General features: G+C 44.0%; 1 protein-coding gene across 1 annotated transcript; it reads left to right on the top strand.

Moving 5' to 3' along the window:
• Window positions 1-12,197: 12,197 nt before the first annotated feature.
• LOC144892029 (perilipin-1-like) lies at window positions 12,198-14,791 on the top strand. Its single transcript, XM_078777180.1, has 5 exons — window positions 12,198-12,313; window positions 13,377-13,572; window positions 13,798-13,880; window positions 14,079-14,301; window positions 14,372-14,791. The coding sequence occupies exons 1-5, from the start codon at window positions 12,281-12,283 to the stop codon at window positions 14,590-14,592; spliced, it is 756 nt and encodes a 251-aa protein (XP_078633306.1). The 5' UTR covers window positions 12,198-12,280; the 3' UTR covers window positions 14,593-14,791.
• Window positions 14,792-17,632: the final 2,841 nt, after the last annotated feature.

Below are 17,632 nucleotides of genomic sequence, written 5' to 3'. Positions count from 1 at the left end.
ATTACAGTCTTACCACTTACCGACTCACACTTAATTAACCTATGTAATAAATCAGGAGGGCTGTGGGAAGTGAGCCGAACTACTTACCTATTCTCCTTACTGTTCTATCCCCTTAAGCAACCATGCAAATATGTACAATCATTCGGATCCTCGTTCCTAACTCCTGGGGCAGGAAGAAAAAACAACAACACGCAAACCTACCTTAACCACAAAAATTCAACAATTCCAATAAACATTTATACAACCCCAGTCTACAGACCGTATCCCCTGGTGGCTGCCACAGGACTCAATGTTACCTGTGGGGCCATCCCAATGCACCCCAAATTTCTGCAGGCCCTCATCCCAATGCACCCCAAATTTCTGCAGGCCCTGTCTTGGTGTTAGAGGTGAGTCACATTGCACGGTGGATCTACATATAAAATTTTATATGAAAGTTTTAATCTATATATAATTTTGTATGAACGTTTTAATGTTTAAATATATTTCTATTGAAATTTCAATCTGTGTATGAATGAATGAATGAATGATCGTTTTTAAGGCCATTTTCCCCGCTAGAGCAGAGGTTAGCCTTGCAGACCCCATGACAATCATGGTTCCCTGTTTGAGGCAATGTTTTTATGGCCAGATGCCCTTCCTGATTCCAACCCTTAGTCACCTCTTACGATGCGCAGGGATACAGTGTGCCTATTCTAAACCAGGGTACACACTGGGATCATTCATCCCAGCAAGCTGGTACTCAATTTGCCGACCTCGGAAGGATGAACAGGCTGAGTCAACCCCCCTGGCGTTAATTCAGCAATCGACCAGGATTCGAACCCAGGATACTAGGATCCCAAGCCGGCACCCTAACCACTAAGCCAACACCAGGCATTGTATAATTTTGTATGAAAGTTTTAATGTTTAAATACATTTGTATTGAAGTTTCAATCTATATATAATTTTGTATGAAAGTTTTAATGTTTAAATAAATTTGTATTGAAGTTTCAATCTACATATAATTTTGTATAAAAGTTTTAATGTTTAAAGAAATTTGTATTGAAGTTTTAATCTATATATCATTTTGTATTAAAGTTTTCAGCTTTATATAATTTTGCATTAAAGTTTCAAACTATATATAATTTTGTGTTGAAGTTTTAATCGATATAGAATTTTGTATTAAAGTTTAAAACAACATATAATTTTTCATTAAAGTTTCAAACTACATATAATTTTGTATTAAAGTTTTAATCTATATATAATTTTGTATTAAAGTTTTAATCTATATATAATTTTGTATTGAAGATTTAATCTTTATATAGTTTTGGATTAAAGTTTTAATCTATATATAATTTTGTATTACAGTTTTAATCTACATATAATTTTATTTCTTTAATTTATTTCTTTGTTTGCTCCTCACCACATACAAGGCTTTCATCCGCAGCTCAATGGAGTACTGCTCTCCCCTCTGGGCTGGTGCTCCTGCCTCACACCTAGCTCGTCTTCACGCTGTTGAAACCAAAGCGTTCAGAATCATTGGAATCTCCCGCGATGATGCTATCTCCGAGGGCCTTTCACTCACTCACCGCAGGCAGGTTGGTGGTCTTTCCGTCTTCTACCGACTCCTCTCTGGCCTTGCTCCCCCAGCTCTCTCTGGGCTCTGTCCCCCAAATATTCCTGCAGGTCGCACAAGATCTGCCTGCAACCCTTTTATGGTTAAACTGCCAAAATCCAGACTCTCTGCTCACCTTCACTCCTCTTTTCTCCCGCCTCTGGAACAAACTCCCTCACTCTCTTCAATCCCACTCCTCCCTTCAGGTCTTTAAAACGGCTGTTCACCACCATCACTTATCTTCCCCAATCCAAAACCTTGATCTTTTCTACCCCCACTAATTTCACCCAAAATCCACTTTTTTGAGGTGACTTTTGACTTCTTTCCTGGAAGTCCTTGGTGTCCTTGCGTTTTATACCTATCCTGCCTCCCCCCAGGCCCTCTCCCTCCAAAAACATCTCCCGATGTCCCTGCTCTCAAATGTTGTGTTTGTGTGCTTCCTCCCCTTCTCTCCCCATCTTGTCGACCGCTCCCCTTTTTATATACTTTGTTTGCTTGTTTGTTTGATTTGTTTGTTTGATAAATGTTAGCTCTTTCACGAGCCTCAACTCTGTATACAAAAAAAAAAAAAAAAAAAATTTTTTTTTTCTTAACGTTTTCATCTATATATAATTTTGTATTAAAGTTTTAATCTTTATATAATTTTTGGTTCAAGTTTTAATCTATATATAATTTTGTATTAAAGTTTTAATCTATATATAATTTTATTTAAAGTTTTCATCTGTATATAATTTTGTATTAAAGTTTTAATCTATATATAATGTTGTAGTAAAGTTTTAATCTATGTATAATTTTATATGAAAGTTTTAATCTAAATATAATTTTGTATTAAAGTTTTAATCTATATATAATTTTGTGTTAAAGTTTTCATCTACATATAATTTTATTTAAAGTTTTCATTTATATATAATTTTGTGTTAAAGTTTTCATCTATATATAATTTTGTATTAAAGTTTTAATGTACATATAATTTTGTATTAAAGTTTTAATCTATATATAATTTTGTATTAAAGTTTTAATCTATATATAATTTTGTGTTCAAGTTTTAATGTACAGTATATATAATTTTGTATTAAAGTTTTAATCTACATATAATTTTATTTAAAGTTTTCATCTATATCTAATTTTGTATTAAAGTTTTAATATATATATAATTTTGTGTTCAAGTTTTAATCTATATATAATTTTGTATTAAAGTTTTAATCTATATATAATTTTATTTAAAGTTTTCATCTATATATAATTTTGTATTAAAGTTTTAATCTATATATAATTTTATTTAAAGTTTTCATCTGTATATAATTTTGTATTAAAGTTTTAATCTATATATAATGTTGTAGTAAAGTTTTAATCTATGTATAATTTTATATGAAAGTTTTAATCTATATATAATTTTGTATTAAAGTTTTAATCGATATATAATTTTGTGTTAAAGTTTTAATCTACATGTACTTTTATTTAAAGTTTTAATCGATATATAATTTTGTATTAAAGTTTTCATCTATATATAATTTTGTATTAAAGTTTTAATGCACATATAATTTTGTGTTAAAGTTTTAATCCATATATAATTTTGTATTAAAGTTTTAATCTATATATAATTTTATTTAAAGTTTTCATCTATATATAATTTTGTATTAAAGTTTTCATCTATATATAATTTTGTGTTCAGGTTTTAATCTATATATAATTTTGTAATAAAGTTTTAATCTACATATAATTTATTTAAAGTTTTCATCTATATCTAATTTTGTATTAAAGTTTTAATCTATATATAATTTTGTGTTCAAGTTTTAATCTATATATAATTTTGTATGAAAGTTTTAATCTATATATAATTTTATTTAAAGTTTTCATCTCTATATAATTTTGTATTAAAGTTTTAATCTATATATAATTTTATTTAAAGTTTTCATCTGTATATAATTTTGTATTAAAGTTTTAATGTATATATAATTTTATTTAAAGTTTTCATCTATATATAATTTTGTATTAAAGTTTTAATCTATATATAATTTTGTGTTCAAGTTTTAATCTATATATAATTTTGCATTAAAGTTTTCATCGACATATAATTTTGGGTTAAAGTTTTAATCTATATACAATTTTGTCATAAAGTTTTAATCTATATATAATTTTGTATTAAAGTTTTCATCCCTATATGATTTTGTATTAACGATTTATTTTATATATAATTTTCTGTTCAAGTTTTAATCTATATATAATTTTGTATTAAAGTTTTAATCTATATATAATTTTATTTAAAGTTTTCATCTATATATAATTTTGTATTAAAGTTTAAATCTATGTATAATTTTATTTAGTTTTCATCTATATATAATTTTGTATTAAAGTTTTAATCTGTATATAATTTTGTGTTCAAGTTTTAATCTATATATAATTTTTGTATTAAAGTTTTCATCTACATATAATTTTGGGTTAAAGTTTTAATCTATATATAATTTTGTCATAAAGTTTTAATCTATATATAATTTTGTGTTCAAGTTTTAATCTATATATAATTTTTGTATAAAAGTTTTCATCTACATATAATTTTGGGTTAAAGTTTTAATCTATATATAATTTTGTATTAAAGTTTTAATCTTTATATAATTTTTGGTTCAAGTTTTAATCTATATATAATTTTGTATTAAAGTTTTAATCTATATATAATTATATTTAAAGTTTTCATCTATATATAATTTTGTATTAAAGTTTTAATCTATATATAATTTTGTCATAAAGTTTTCATCTATATATAATTTTGTATTAAAGTTTTAATCTGTATATAATTTTGTGTTCAAGTTTTAATCTATATATAATTTTTGTATTAAAGTTTCATCTACATATAATTTTGGGTTAAAGTTTTAATCTATATATAATTTTGTCATAAAGTTTTAATCTATATATAATTTTGTTATAAAGTTTTCCTCCCTATATGATTTTGTATTAACGATTTATTTTATATATAATTTTGTGATAAAGTTTTTATATACATGAAATTTTTGACGACAATTCCTATTTAATATTTTCTAAAAAATTCTGTCATGTGGCATCTAAATTCTGAATCGAAGAATGTTTTGGTGTTTGGTCAATATGAATATCGGAATGAAGACACGTCATTTTTTTTTTACACTCGATGACGTCACGTCTCCATGACAAAGAATGGAAACTAATCCACCATGAACAAAAATGTTAGAAAAAAAATCAACTTTTTTTCCGCGACCAAAGGTAATAGCTAAATTTTTAGTTCTTCTTCTTCTTCATTTTCCATTTTATGGTGTTTCAGAGCCGCAATACTCAACACGCCACGCACCTGAACATACCTGTGTTGAAAAGAAAACCTAAAAATAACAATAAGAAGCCTATGGGAGATCCATAAAACTATACGGATGTCCCGCTCGCTTTTAAAAAGTTTCGGCCCGCCTTGCAAGTCTATGATGCTTCTGGTTCCGATGACCAACAATGACCGGAAGATCAGACACACCATCCCCCGCCTCTCCAATGATTTTAAACAGGAGCAACCTGGGTCCATTTTTTAACAATCTTGTCCCTGCCATTTTTGGCGATGGCGGATCGATTTCCATTTAAAGTATTTTATTTGCCCCGTTGGACTTCGTCCGAAAATGGGGTTAATGCATTCGGTCTCGTCCGTTATAATTACAAAATTATAATTGGAGTCGTGTACCGGTGTGACGTCAGAGGAGCAGGTGTTCCTGTTTATTGTATAAAAAGGTGAGAAATTTATTCGTTTCGTCATTCCCTGGTCTGTGCCTGGTTCCGGATGCGAGGCGCCGTCACGAGTGAACGAGTTTTGTTTCTCTGCCGGTGTTTTCGTTTCCTGTATTTTACTGTGTTTGCATTTCTTATTATTTACTTATTGCTTTGATTATTGCTTTGATGATTGCTTGTTTGTCCTGCATTTTCGTTCGTCTTTTCCCTCCCTGCTTTCCCCCATCTTCCTCCTGTTTGGGGGGCGTTGCCCACCAGACAGGGGGGAGTCTTGTGCCCCCCTTCGTCTCCCGTCCCTCCCTCACCCCCCCCCCACCCCGAGTGTTGTCCTCCGCCCCTCCGAGAACCCCGGCATGGCGAGCAGGCGCCATAATTGTGTCCGGTTTCGGTTGGTTAATGTGGCTTGCAGTGTGCCGGCCGGAGATAGATTTGGTATAGATATATTGTTGGGTGTGCTGGGGTTCAAGGCTGTTGACTTTTTCTGCCTGATCTCCCTCGCCCGTGGCTTCGACGTGTCCTTCCAAACAGGGCAGGGACTTGCCGAGTTCTGGCGCCGGTGGGCTACCGCTCGGTCTGCTGGGAAACTGGCAGACTGGGTGGTCGAGGCTCTCTCAGAAACACAGGAGAGAGTCGTGACCGTCCACCTGTACAACGAAGGCGTGAGTGACTATGATGTCAAGGTTTGGCTCAGTCGATACGCGGACATCCGAGGCCCAGTACGGCTCGTCCGGAACAGCCTCGGTATTTGGACCGGACCGGTTCTCGGCAGTTCCGGGTAAAGCTGCGGACGAGGCAGGACGGCACGGCCACCCATATCCCTAATGGAATAATGGTTGGGATGGACCGAGGCCAAGTCTTTTACGCGGGACAGCCGAAATTGTGCCGCCGATGCGGTCAACTTGGCCACTTGATTACTGGGTGTACAGCGAGTATCTGCACCCAGTGTGGCGAGTTGGGACATTTGAGGGAGCGCTGCACCCAAGCGGTGCGGTGCAACCTCTGTGGTGCGCCGGGGCACACTTTCCGCTCCTGCCCGCAGAGTTACGCGAGCAAGATGCGTGCTGCTGCGGGCGGGAGTGGGGGTGTTGCCCAAGGGACAGGGGACGGTGTGCCCCCAGGGACAGGAAAAGGGGACGGTGTGCCCCCAGGGACAGGAAAAGGGGACGGTGTGCCTCCAGGGACTGGGGGGGGGTGTTGCCCAAGGGGTGGGGGAGGGGGTTGCCCAAGGGGTGGGGGAGGGGTTTGCCCAAGGGGTGGGGGAGGGGTTTGCCCCAGGGGCTGGGGAGGGGGTTGCCCAAGGGGCTGGGGAGGGGGTTGCCCAAGGGATGGGGGAAGGGGTTGCCCAAGGGGTGGGGGAAGGGGTTGCCCAAGGGGTGGGGGAGGGGGTTGCCCAAGGGGCTGGGGAGGGGGTTGTCCAAGGGGCTGGGGAGGGGGAGGGGGTTGTCCAAGGGGCTGGGGGGGGGGGTTGTCCAAGGGGCTGGGGAGGGGGTTGTCCAAGGGGCTGGGGAGGGGGTTGTCCAAGGGGCTGGGGAGGGGGTTGTCCAAGGGGCTGGGGAGGGGGTTGTCCAAGGGGCTGGGGAGGGGGTTGTCCAAGGGGCTGGGGAGGGGGTTGCCCAAGGGGTGGGGGAGGGGTTTGCCCAAGGGACAGGGGAGGGTATTGCATCTGGGGTCGGGGGGGGGGGGACTAATGTGTTTGTGTGTGTGTCAGCCCCCCGCCCCGTAGAAAGTAAAGGGAGGGAGGTGGAGGGAAAGGAGAACATGGAGGAGGGAGGGTTAGATCAGGAACTGGATGTGGCTTCGCCGGGTGTCGGGCCCACTGCGGTGGGAGGGGAGGATGCACGAGAAATGGTGGCTCCGGTGGCGGGGTCAGAAGAAACATCCTCGGTGCCAGAAACCCCGCTGCCGGAGGCTGGAAGTGATGGCTCCTCCTCCGGCTATGAGCAAAGTGACGCTGGACAATGGACCGAGAAGAAGCGTCGGAGGAGGGGCCAGGACAAAGGAAAAGCTCCTCTGGGCAAAGCCCCACAGGGAAAGAACACAAGAACGTCAAAGAAGAAAACCCCTGTGGGGCGCAGAGCCCCCCGTGCATCAAGCGACCCATCCAGGCCTGGGGGATCGCCTGCTCGTGGTAGGGGTGGGGCGCAGTCGGGGTTGGCCGCAGCAGGTCTCCGGGGGAGCGCCCGAATGCCGTCTTCCCCGGAACGCTCACGTTCCCGTTCCCCCGTGAGTCGTTCCCCACCCGTTGACCTTACCCCTCCTCCGGGGGCTGCTGTGGCCATGGGCCTCGAGGAGGGTTTGCTCGCGGAGGACTGGTGGCTTTCTTCCCCGGGTGGCGGGCGAGGGGGGGTAATTTATTTGACCCCCGAGCAGGAGGACCTCTCCCTGCTACCCGGGGAGAATGTCTGCATAGATGGGGACTGGCTCCCGGGCACCCTCGTGGCTCCCGGCTGCGGGAAGAACCGCAGGGGGAGGAAGAATGGTAGCTCGTCGCGTCTTGGCAAGGAGGGAGGAGCTTCATAAGTCCTATGACTCCCCTTTCGTGGTTTGCACTAGGGTTGGTGATTAATACACTAACACCTATGAGCTTTAAACTAACGAGTTTAAATGTACGGGGAGTCCGTACCACGGTCCGGAGGATCGCTATTTTTGAAGAACTGCGCAATTTTGAATGGGATGTCTGCCTGTTGCAGGAATGCCATATTCCGCACGGTGAGTATGGATACCTCCGTGCAAATTGGCGGTACGGAGAGTCGTATTGGTCCGGCAGCTACACTAACAGGGCGGCAGGAGTAGGGTTCCTTATTAAGAGCCCGAATGTCGAGGTCCTTAGTTTTGAAGAAATTATCCCGGGGCGATTGGCCGTGCTCAGGGTGGTGGTTTCCTCGACCCCACTGACCTTGGTCAATGTGTACGCTCCAACGACGGTGGGAGAAAGAGTGGAGCTCCTGCGCCAGTTGGGGCCCCTCCTCTCCACCTCAGGCCCCGTGATCGTCGGGGGAGATTTTAATATAAGTTTGGACAGGTTGCCCCTGGAGTCATCGGCGCGGGCCCTTAAAGGGCTTGTTCAGGATTTTAGGTTGAGGGACACGGGTGCGGAAAGGAATGAGGTCACCCGGACCGATGCGGCTGGTACCAGTCGGGCTAGGATTGATTACATTCTTTTGACACCAAATTTTGGCGACCCGGACCTGGTACTTCACGCGGTGGCATTTTCAGATCACTGTCGTTTGTCTCTGGGTATTGAATTAAATGGGGTGCGTCCCCGGTGTTTTGGACTCTGGAAGCTTAACTGTCACCTTTTGCAGGATGACAGTTTAGTGCGTGCCTACGTTCGGAAGTATAGGGAGTGGGAAACGGTCAGGTGCCTCTTCCCTACCTCGGCAGCCTGGTGGGAGGAGGTGAAACGTAGGACCATAGGGTTTTTCCGAACGGCCGGGCGAATGAGGGCCGCGGGGAAACGAGAGCGTTTGAAGCGCATGCAGGCGTACCTCCAGCGCCTGCATAAGAAACTTTGCGAAGGGAGGGACGTGTCAGAGAAAATCCGCCGGGTGAAGGGGAGGATTTTTAGCCTCCTCGAAGCCAGGGTGAGGGCCGTCATCTTCCGGAGCAAGGTGCAGGCATTGGAGTGCAACGAAAGGTGTACCAGATTCTTCTTTCAACGATGTGCCAGGCGGAGGGGCGGTTTGGCCCAGGTTAATGTGGGGGGAGGCCGTGTTTCGGATCCGGACCAAATTACCGAAGCAGTGGAGGACTATTACTCCAGGCTTTTTGAAAAACGACCGGTTGACCAAATCCAGATGGCCGACGTTCTCGGCCATCTGAGGAATCTTTTGAGCCCCGAACAGCGGGAGCGATTGGAGGAGCCGGTGAGCCTGGAGGAATTGACCTCCGCTGTTAGGGATTTGGCCGCGAATAAAACCCCGGGTGACGACGGCCTGCCCGTGGAGTTTTATCGCCGCCTTTGGCACGTCCTTGGCGAGGACTATCTACAGGTAGTGAGGGAGCTAGCCACCTCTGCGAGGCTTCCAGATTCGATGCGCCGGGGCGTCGTAAACCTCGTGCACAAGAAGGGTGATCGGGAGGATCTGTCCAACTGGCGCCCGATCACTTTGTTGAATGTCGACTACAAAATACTAACAAAGGTGCTGTCTAAGAGGGTGCACGGTGTCATGGTGGACCTCGTGCACCCGGACCAGACTTGTGCTGTTCCGGGACGCAGAGTGTCCGACAGCCTGGGCCTGGTTCGAGAGGCGATCCAGCTAGCGGAGGAGAGAGGCCTCCCACTGAGCATAGTCAGTTTGGACCAGGAGAAGGCTTTCGACAGAGTGTCACATGAATACATGATGGCCGTTTTGGCTTTGGGCCAAATTTGATGCATTGGGTGGACCTGATGTATAGGGACGTTGAAGCCCGTGTTCTGGTCAACGGACACCTCTCGGGAGCCTTCCCAGTCGCTTCTGGGGTCAGGCAGGGCTGCCCAATGTCACCAGTCCTTTTTGTCCTTTGTATTGAACCGTTTGCTTGTGCACTGCGAGCGGACCCATCCTTCCCTGGGTTGTGGATTCCCGGAACCCATGGGGAGCGCCTAAAGGTGAGTCTGTACATGGACGACGTGTCGGTGTTCGTCACCGATGCAGTCGCCATGTGCAGACTGGTGGGTCTCTGCGAGCGTTTTGGGTTGGCCTCCTCTTCTAAAATCAATCCTCAGAAGAGTGAGGTCATGCACTTTGGTCGGCACAGGACGGGCTCCGGCCCCCCTTGCCCATACACGGAGCGGAGAGATCGATTAAAGATCCTCGGGGTCTGCTTTGACCCAGGCGGCGTGGCCGCTGAGAACTGGCGAACGGTCATTGGGGGATTGGAATTGGAGGTCGCTTCTTGGCGGTCTCGTCGCCTAACCATGGAGGGGCGAAATTTAGTTATCAAGAATGTTTTGATCGGTAAGTTGTTGTATTTGGCGAGAATCTCCCCACCTCCTCCTGCGGTGGGACGGGCTCTAGAAGGAATAATTTTCACTTTCTTCTGGGGTACCCGAGCAGAGCGCAGGAGTAGGAGGGTCGTGAAGATGAGCCCGTCCTTGGGTGGGAAGGGTGTCCCCTGCCCGGTGTTTGTATGTATGTCAGCGTTTGCGTGTACTCTCATGGAGTTATTCGTGTCTGAGGACCCGGGTCGCCGGCTGGCGCGGGACTTTCTGTTTTTCTTTCTGGGGCCGTCCGTCGCGCGGTTGGAAGGGCGGTCCCTCCCGCTGTCTCGGCCTTTTTCCGGGTCGTGTCCGGGGCATTTCCGGATGTTTGAGGGGTTCGCCCGGGAGCAGGGCCTGTTGACCTGTCGGCCCATCGGTTGGCAGCTGTCGCGGGTCCTGGATCACTTGCGCCCAAGGGAGGTGCTGCGGGAGGTGCGTATCCTTCGCGGAAGGCCTCTCGCAGAACGTACGGCGAGAAAGGTTTGGGAGAACGTTTCGGCTTGCTGTCTCGCCAACGACCAGAAGGACGTCGCGTGGCAAGCCGCCCATGAGTGTCTTCCGGTCTGGGTGTTTCAGTTCCAGAGGGGCCTGAACGTGTCGGTCCAGTGTCCCCGACCCCGATGCACAGGGGACGAAACCGTCAGGCATGTCCTTTGGGACTGCCCTGTCGCCGAGGGGGTCTGGTCGCTTGCGGCTGGCCTCCTCGAATGCTATGTGCCTTGGCTGGTGATGGTCAGACGGGACGTCTTTGCGTTTAGCGGGCTCCTACCACAACCAGTGCCTGTCCGCAAATGGAGGCAGGCCTGGAGAACGGTCTGTATAATCAAGACCGTCTTGTGGCGAGCGAGAACCAGAGGTTTCTATACCAGGGTATGGTTGGATCCTGGGCAGATATGGGGCATGGCCCAATCCTGCCTCCAAAGGTACAGGCTTGGCGACAGCCTGCGGGCGACGGGGCGGGGTGCTGGCCGCAACGATGCGTCAGGTGTGTCGTAAAGCCCTCCCTGGAGCGGAGAATACGGCCGGGCTTTTCCGTGGTGAAGGGGGGGGGGGGGTCCCGCGGGAGGTTACTTCCAAATGTGCGGGCGACAGTCATGTGCAGCCGTAGTCCCTGACCGAGCTTGCCGCCCGGGCTTGGAAAGGTTGGGGGTGCTCCGGCAGGTGTGCTTGCGGGCCCTGTCGGGCGGTGATTCTCATTGGGACACTCACGCCTCGTGGGCAGCTCAGGGAGCCGGGGCCTTCCTTGTGGGGCATCTTCCGGGTGGGCCCTCCCGGGCGCGGCCTGGGGAGGGTGGGGGCAGTTGGGTTTCCTTTTGTTTTATCTTGATTTTGCCTTGGTTTGATTTTTATTTTCTTTCATTATTATTTCCAGCGGTGGGTCGAGCCCTCAACGTGTTTGTGGCTGCATGTTCCCGGCTGCGGTTAGCAGCCGGTTGTTGATTTCGGTATGCAAAGGAAAAAAGGCCCCTTGACCCTTATTGTTTTAAGGTGTCCCTTCTTTGGTTGTTTTCGGGGGGGGTGGGAGGCGGGATAGGGTCTTCTTTCCTTTCTCCCTCCCCTTTGGTTAGTTAGAGTTAGGTGTCTGCTGCCTGGGGTGGGAGAGGGGTTTTTGGGGGTTTGGGATAGGGATGACGGACTTTGGTTTTTATGATTTATGGTTTATTGAATTTGATTTGATTTTCATTTTGGTCTTTGAACCTTGTTTTCTTGCGTTTTCTTGATATTTTGGTTTGCTTTTTCTCTTTGAGTTCCTATTTTTTGTTTGATATCTTGTTTCCTGGCTTTTGATTTCTTGGTTTTTGATTTTTCTGGGTTCTTGTGTGGTGGTGATGGTGATGGGTTTATTGATTGTATTTTGAGCGTGTTTTTTTACCTTTTTTTAGAATAAAAAAGGCCTCGGCCATAAAAATTACCTGGTAGTGCTCAGATTGATTCAGTGCTCTTGTCTTGATCTCGCTCGGTTCTCTCCCCGTGAATCGTTTCTTGTTTTGAACGAAATGGCCGTCCAGATTCAGAGCGTCGGTACCAAGGTGAGTTCTTTGGTTCTTCAGGTGAACATGTCGGGCCGAGTTCCAGGTGAATGAGTTATTAGTGTGGATGGACGTATGGGTGGGAATGTGGAAGTTTGGAGTGGGGTGGGATGGTGCGAGTGTTTGTCTGGAGGGAAACGGACGGACGGGGGTGAGTTTGAAGTTTGTTTTCTCATTTCTCACTTAATCTTACTATAATTCACCGTGTCCGTCCGTTCGAAGGTACCGCAAAAACGGCTGAACCGATCGCAACGATATTTTGGGTGGGTATTCCTGGGACCCCTGGGAGTAAAATAGGCTATCGGCTATTGTTTTTCCAGGTTTTCCAAACACGATGGAACAGTGATGTGGCTTTTGTTGAAATTCCACAAATACTGTTTATTCTACGTACCAGGAGAGGGTAGATCGACTTGAACTGTTCCGATATAAACGTGCAGCTCCGAAGGAACACAGCAGCGTGTGCAGAACGACTGAGAAAGATGTGTAGTGGCCGCTTCCGTTTTGCAGAATTCTATCTTTTTTCAAAATGGGCGCCATGTACTGTTTAGATTTTGATTTGCGTGCGATGTGATTCAACGGATGTTTATATGAATCGTTTAAAATAAACAAAGCCTTCAATTTCTGATATTTTGCCTTTCCATTTGGGCCTCCCAATTGAAGCCCCGCCATAGGGTGGGTACCGTTGCTGGTACATATAAAGTGTGGAACTATTTTCTAATGTAAAATCTGTCATGCCAAGTTTTGATGTCAGACTTGTGATTGACATTGTTCGTTTATAAAGAACGAGTCGGATTATCTCTGAATGAATTTGATGTAACAAGTTTGGTCCATGGTTAACTGTTGTTTAACTGGTAACCTCGTCACCTTTGCTGTGGAAAAGAAACTGTTCGACGCATGTCAATTTAAGCAGTGATTTGACGTTAGTGGATATAACCTTAACCGCCCTTTCCCCCCCCACTCTAACCCCATCTATCTGTTGTCATGAAAACCTCAACCAGCCAATCCCATGAAGTTTCGGAATGTGAGACGTCCTCTCATTGTAACTTTCTGTTCTTGTCCACAGAATGTATTTCAGAGATTGTATTCACTACCGCTGTTCAGTTCTGTTGCGGATGACTTGGTTCAGGCCTACAAGTGTGGGAAGGAGTCGAGGCCTGTTCTTCTCTCTTTTGGTAACATGGTGGAACGGGGCGTTACGGGGGTAGCTGTGATCACCTCCAGTGGGATCGAACCAATCACCAGGATTCTTCATCCGCAGAGTGAGTGATTCCATGCAGATCGGATGTGATGTCTGAACTTCTGTTTATTTCAACTCGAACCTTGTGGAACTTTCTTCATTTTAATGGAAAGTTTTGTATTGTGATCGATTCTGGAGAAGGATGGAGGTTGTTCTGGGTCGTTTTTGAAATTTCCCTTTTTCTGTTCCACTGAGTGATTCATCAATATCCATGATCTTTGAGTTTTCCACTTTTTATTTCCTCCAGTTAAGTTTGTGGACGAGCTCGCATGCCGGGGTCTGGATCTTGTGGAGGAGAAGGTCCCGATCTTGCATCAACCTGCCAACAAGGTATGGAGAATGGAGGTGATTCTGGATCTTCCTGTGAATGTAATTTAGTGTGGAGACATCTGGCTCTTTGGAACTGGAGAAATAAGAACATCAAGTTGTGTTTTTGACTTTACCTTTCCAAACGTACCTGCTGTGACCAGATGCAGTAATTAAAAATAAATATTGTCCGGTGACTGGTTTATATTTCCTTGTTTCCAGGTACTTGATGATGTAACGAAGAATTTGCAAATTGCACAAAAACGTTTGGAAATATTTCTGGATTGGTCCAAGTCCCAGGTCGGAGTGGGTTTTGAGAGATCCAAGCAGGTAGTGTTGGACGGTGCAGACTCGCTACTGAAAACCAAGTTTGGGCAGGTGGTTTTGTCAGGTGCAGATTCATTGATTTCTCAGGTGGATCGATACCTGCCACAAGATAAGCAAGGTCAGTTGGTGCCGTGTGGACGTGATTCAGTTTTTGTGTTTGTATACAAACTAATACCTGTGTCTTGCAGAAGGTGAAACTCCTGATGAAGAGAAGGTTGTCGTACCAAGCTCCTCGTCCTTTGACCTTTACCGGCGACTCGTTGCTGTGTCGAGCAAGACCGGGCGAGAGGTGTTCAGGAAGAGTTCTGCTGTGATCCAGGTTGTTGCAGAAAGCGGTCGTGCCCGTTTAACCGGTGTTGTCGAATCTTTAAAAACGGGGTTGACTCAATTATGCAGAAAACTCCATTAAACCAGGAGGTCGAGGCGAAGCACCAGGACCACGATTCCGATCGCTCCTGTGATGCTTGTAAATCCTCAACCGGTACAAAGCCTCAGGGTAAACAAAGCAAATAAGTGTTGAATGTCCGCACGTGATTTCACATTTTGTAAATGTTTTTTCAGCTTCACATTGAATTGATTGCATTTCCTGGTTTGTCCAGTGGTGGAAATAAAATTATTGCTCAATGAATTCGTTTTGATTCGTTGATTCATTCCTGTCAAGGATGTAATCTCGTGGACCACGGGGTCTTCCAACTGGTCATGTAGTACCTGTCATTTTAAGCCTAATATATATATATATATATATTTCAATATAATTTCTCTTCCACACAAACCCATCAGGTTGCTTTTGCGTGTTTTTTTGTTTTTGTTTTTTTTTTAAATTAAATAAATTAAATCTAAATAAAAGTTCGAGCCTCTGAGCTAAAATTCTTAGCTGCAGCCATCTAGTATACATTTGTTTGAATTAGATGGGTAAGAGGTTTATGCCGGAAGTTCTCTCAATGTAACGTCACCTGCCAATCTACCACAAGCACTTCTGTTCCAAACTGCACACGGCATCACTCCTGGGACACATCAGCGCTGGTGTAAGGTTTATAGCTGGGTGTGGATTCGAACCCAGGTGAGTGTACCTCTTGGCTATCTTATCAGCCATGTGTCGCACACGTGATGGCGGACGACTGTTTGAATAGTTGAGAACAATCGTACTGCGATGGGTCTAAATTACTACAGCGATCCCTGGGACATGTCTATTGCAGGTTCATGGCCAAAGTGCTTGGTCTGGGATCCACAGGCTCAAAAGCTCAATAAAATGGGTTGGACCTGACATGGCATGCTATACTTTTTTTGTTTTTTCTATTGATTTGGACATTAACGTCCGCTGAATGAGGTCTGCTTTGCCAGAAACCTTGCGAAAAACATGTGCCCATTTTTGTATATGCCTTAAAAAATGGTCTTAAAATGCATGTTTTGTATATGCCTTTAAAAATGGTCTTAAAATGCATGTTTTGTATATGCAGCCTTTATTTTTTGACCGAAAAATGTGAAAGACATTTTCTTTCTTAAAATCCTCAGTGGGTTGTGTAGGCTGTCAATAAATGCATCCCAGATACACAACACGTGTTGATAAGTTGAGAAATACACTTACAAAACCTTTCCAAATGAATTGGAATCATTTTTAGGCAAAAGTGCCCCTGCTTTTTTTTTTCATCTTTACTTCATTAGTTAACTATGCCCTGAGTTATGACCAGCTAATGTGTCGTTCTTTTCACCAAACATTATAGTCATTCCACATTAAACATTCTGAAAATCAAACCAAAATCAATGGATCTGTGGTGATTTTATTACCCTTACGTGAAAAAATCTGTTTAGGAGTGTCACAGTCGCCTTGCTTCTGGTTTCTTTGAGGATGTGCAATGCTGTTCCAATGTGTTTTGGTGTTGATCCCTGCAACTGTTGGGCAGACATCCTGGGCAAGGTTGAGAACTTGTTCGTGCTGCTTGGGACTGACTTTCACCCGGTCGTCCTCACCCACTTCTGGGGATGTATCTGTTAACCATGCCAGGTGGTTGTACAGGTTGCAGCTCACTGTCCGCGATGCGGTATCATACTCCAAGTATGATATCTCCAACTGCAGTGACGGGTCTTCAGTCACTTCCAGGCATCTGCTGACTTCCAATGGCTGAAGATAATCTGGCTTCTCTTGCAGCTTTCAGTGCCTGCTTCTCTGCCTTACGTTGGTCCTGGAGTTCCATCCGTATTCTCTTTGCAGTGTTGTAGGAGACTATGGTATCATCAGGTGTCACCTCATCGTCACTTTCTTCTTCAAACTCTGCCTCTTCAGCTGTCTCCTTTAGTTCCTTCAACTTGGTGAGCATGCAGCCAATGTTCAATTCTGCAGAGCAAACCAGGCTAGAGCATCCTTTCTGTGGCACAATCATTATCTTTCAGTTGCCATCTACTTCATAGTGCCTTTTAAGGCGGGCTACCAAAGACTGAGATCTGTATGAGTTAACATTGTCAACTCCATGGTTTTCCAGGCATTTACGGAATTCATCCCTCAAAGCTGTAACGAAGAATATGGCACCATCTCTGAAAAGGGGCTCATCTATGCGAGATACCAGTTGGGTCAGTGCAGCATCATATTGAATTGTTAGTACTTTTCTTTTCCTGTTTATGAACACGTCTTGTCAGGTAGAAGTTCATGCAGTCCCTGTGGTACCGGAAGTCGTCAGCAATCATATCAGTGCACTTGTTTCCATCAGGACCACGAATCTTGCGTAGCATATCCTCATCTTCAAGTTTGTTTGCTTTTTTCCAGACTGAATTCTATCATAAGTGGCGATCAAAAGGAGGGATCTATCCCCCTTAGTAGTACGAGCTCTTCCACAAATTAAGCATTCTTCCTTGTATTTGATGGTCTGTCGCATTGAAAACCGTGTTTTTAGAGAACTGCTGTCTGGCTCAGTGGAGAGTCCTGCTTCAGATGAATTGCCTTCTTGCTTTGCAAAAAAAATAATTCTCTGGTCAACAGTTTTGCGATTTGTGTACTTGGTGCGAAACTGTGCGTGCCACACAAGATTCCTTCCCAGAAAGTCACATTGAGGTTCCAGCTCATTCTCAAGTCTGAATGAGACATCATCCTTTCTGTTGTTTACAGCATATACAGTCAAGTGAAAAAGTAAGTACACCACATGTAAAGTTTTGACCTTTTCAATATATTTCAGCATACAGCTATTTGATCTTCATTTCAACAATATTGATAGATAAAGGTGATATAATATAACAAATATCATGAAACATTTACATTTTGTAGTCCATTGTATAATTTAAATAAACATAAATGCAAATTTCGCATGTGGAAAAAGTAAGTACACCCCTACATTTATCACTACTTCAAATACCTAAAATTAGAATCGGGTGCACCAGCTCAGGTGCAAATGATTAGAACATCGTTAGAGAGGATCTTGGAGGAACCTGTCTTATTTAAACCTCAGACATTTAGTTTGGTT

Source organism: Myxine glutinosa, chromosome 5 (assembly GCF_964187855.1).
Source record: "Myxine glutinosa chromosome 5, kmMyxGlut1.1, whole genome shotgun sequence".
NCBI lineage: Eukaryota > Metazoa > Chordata > Myxini > Myxiniformes > Myxinidae > Myxine > Myxine glutinosa.
This window is presented reverse-complemented; position numbering and strand designations above follow the sequence as displayed.

Excerpts from the sequence above, each read along its gene's own strand:
- LOC144892029 (XM_078777180.1), top strand. The coding sequence starts at position 12,281 with ATGGCCGTCCAGATTCAGAGCGTCGGTACCAAG. Across the intron at positions 13,881-14,078 it reads TGCATCAACCTGCCAACAAG|GTACTTGATGATGTAACGAA; the intron begins GTATGGAGAATG and ends CCTTGTTTCCAG. Across the intron at positions 14,302-14,371 it reads CCTGCCACAAGATAAGCAAG|AAGGTGAAACTCCTGATGAA; the intron begins GTCAGTTGGTGC and ends TGTGTCTTGCAG.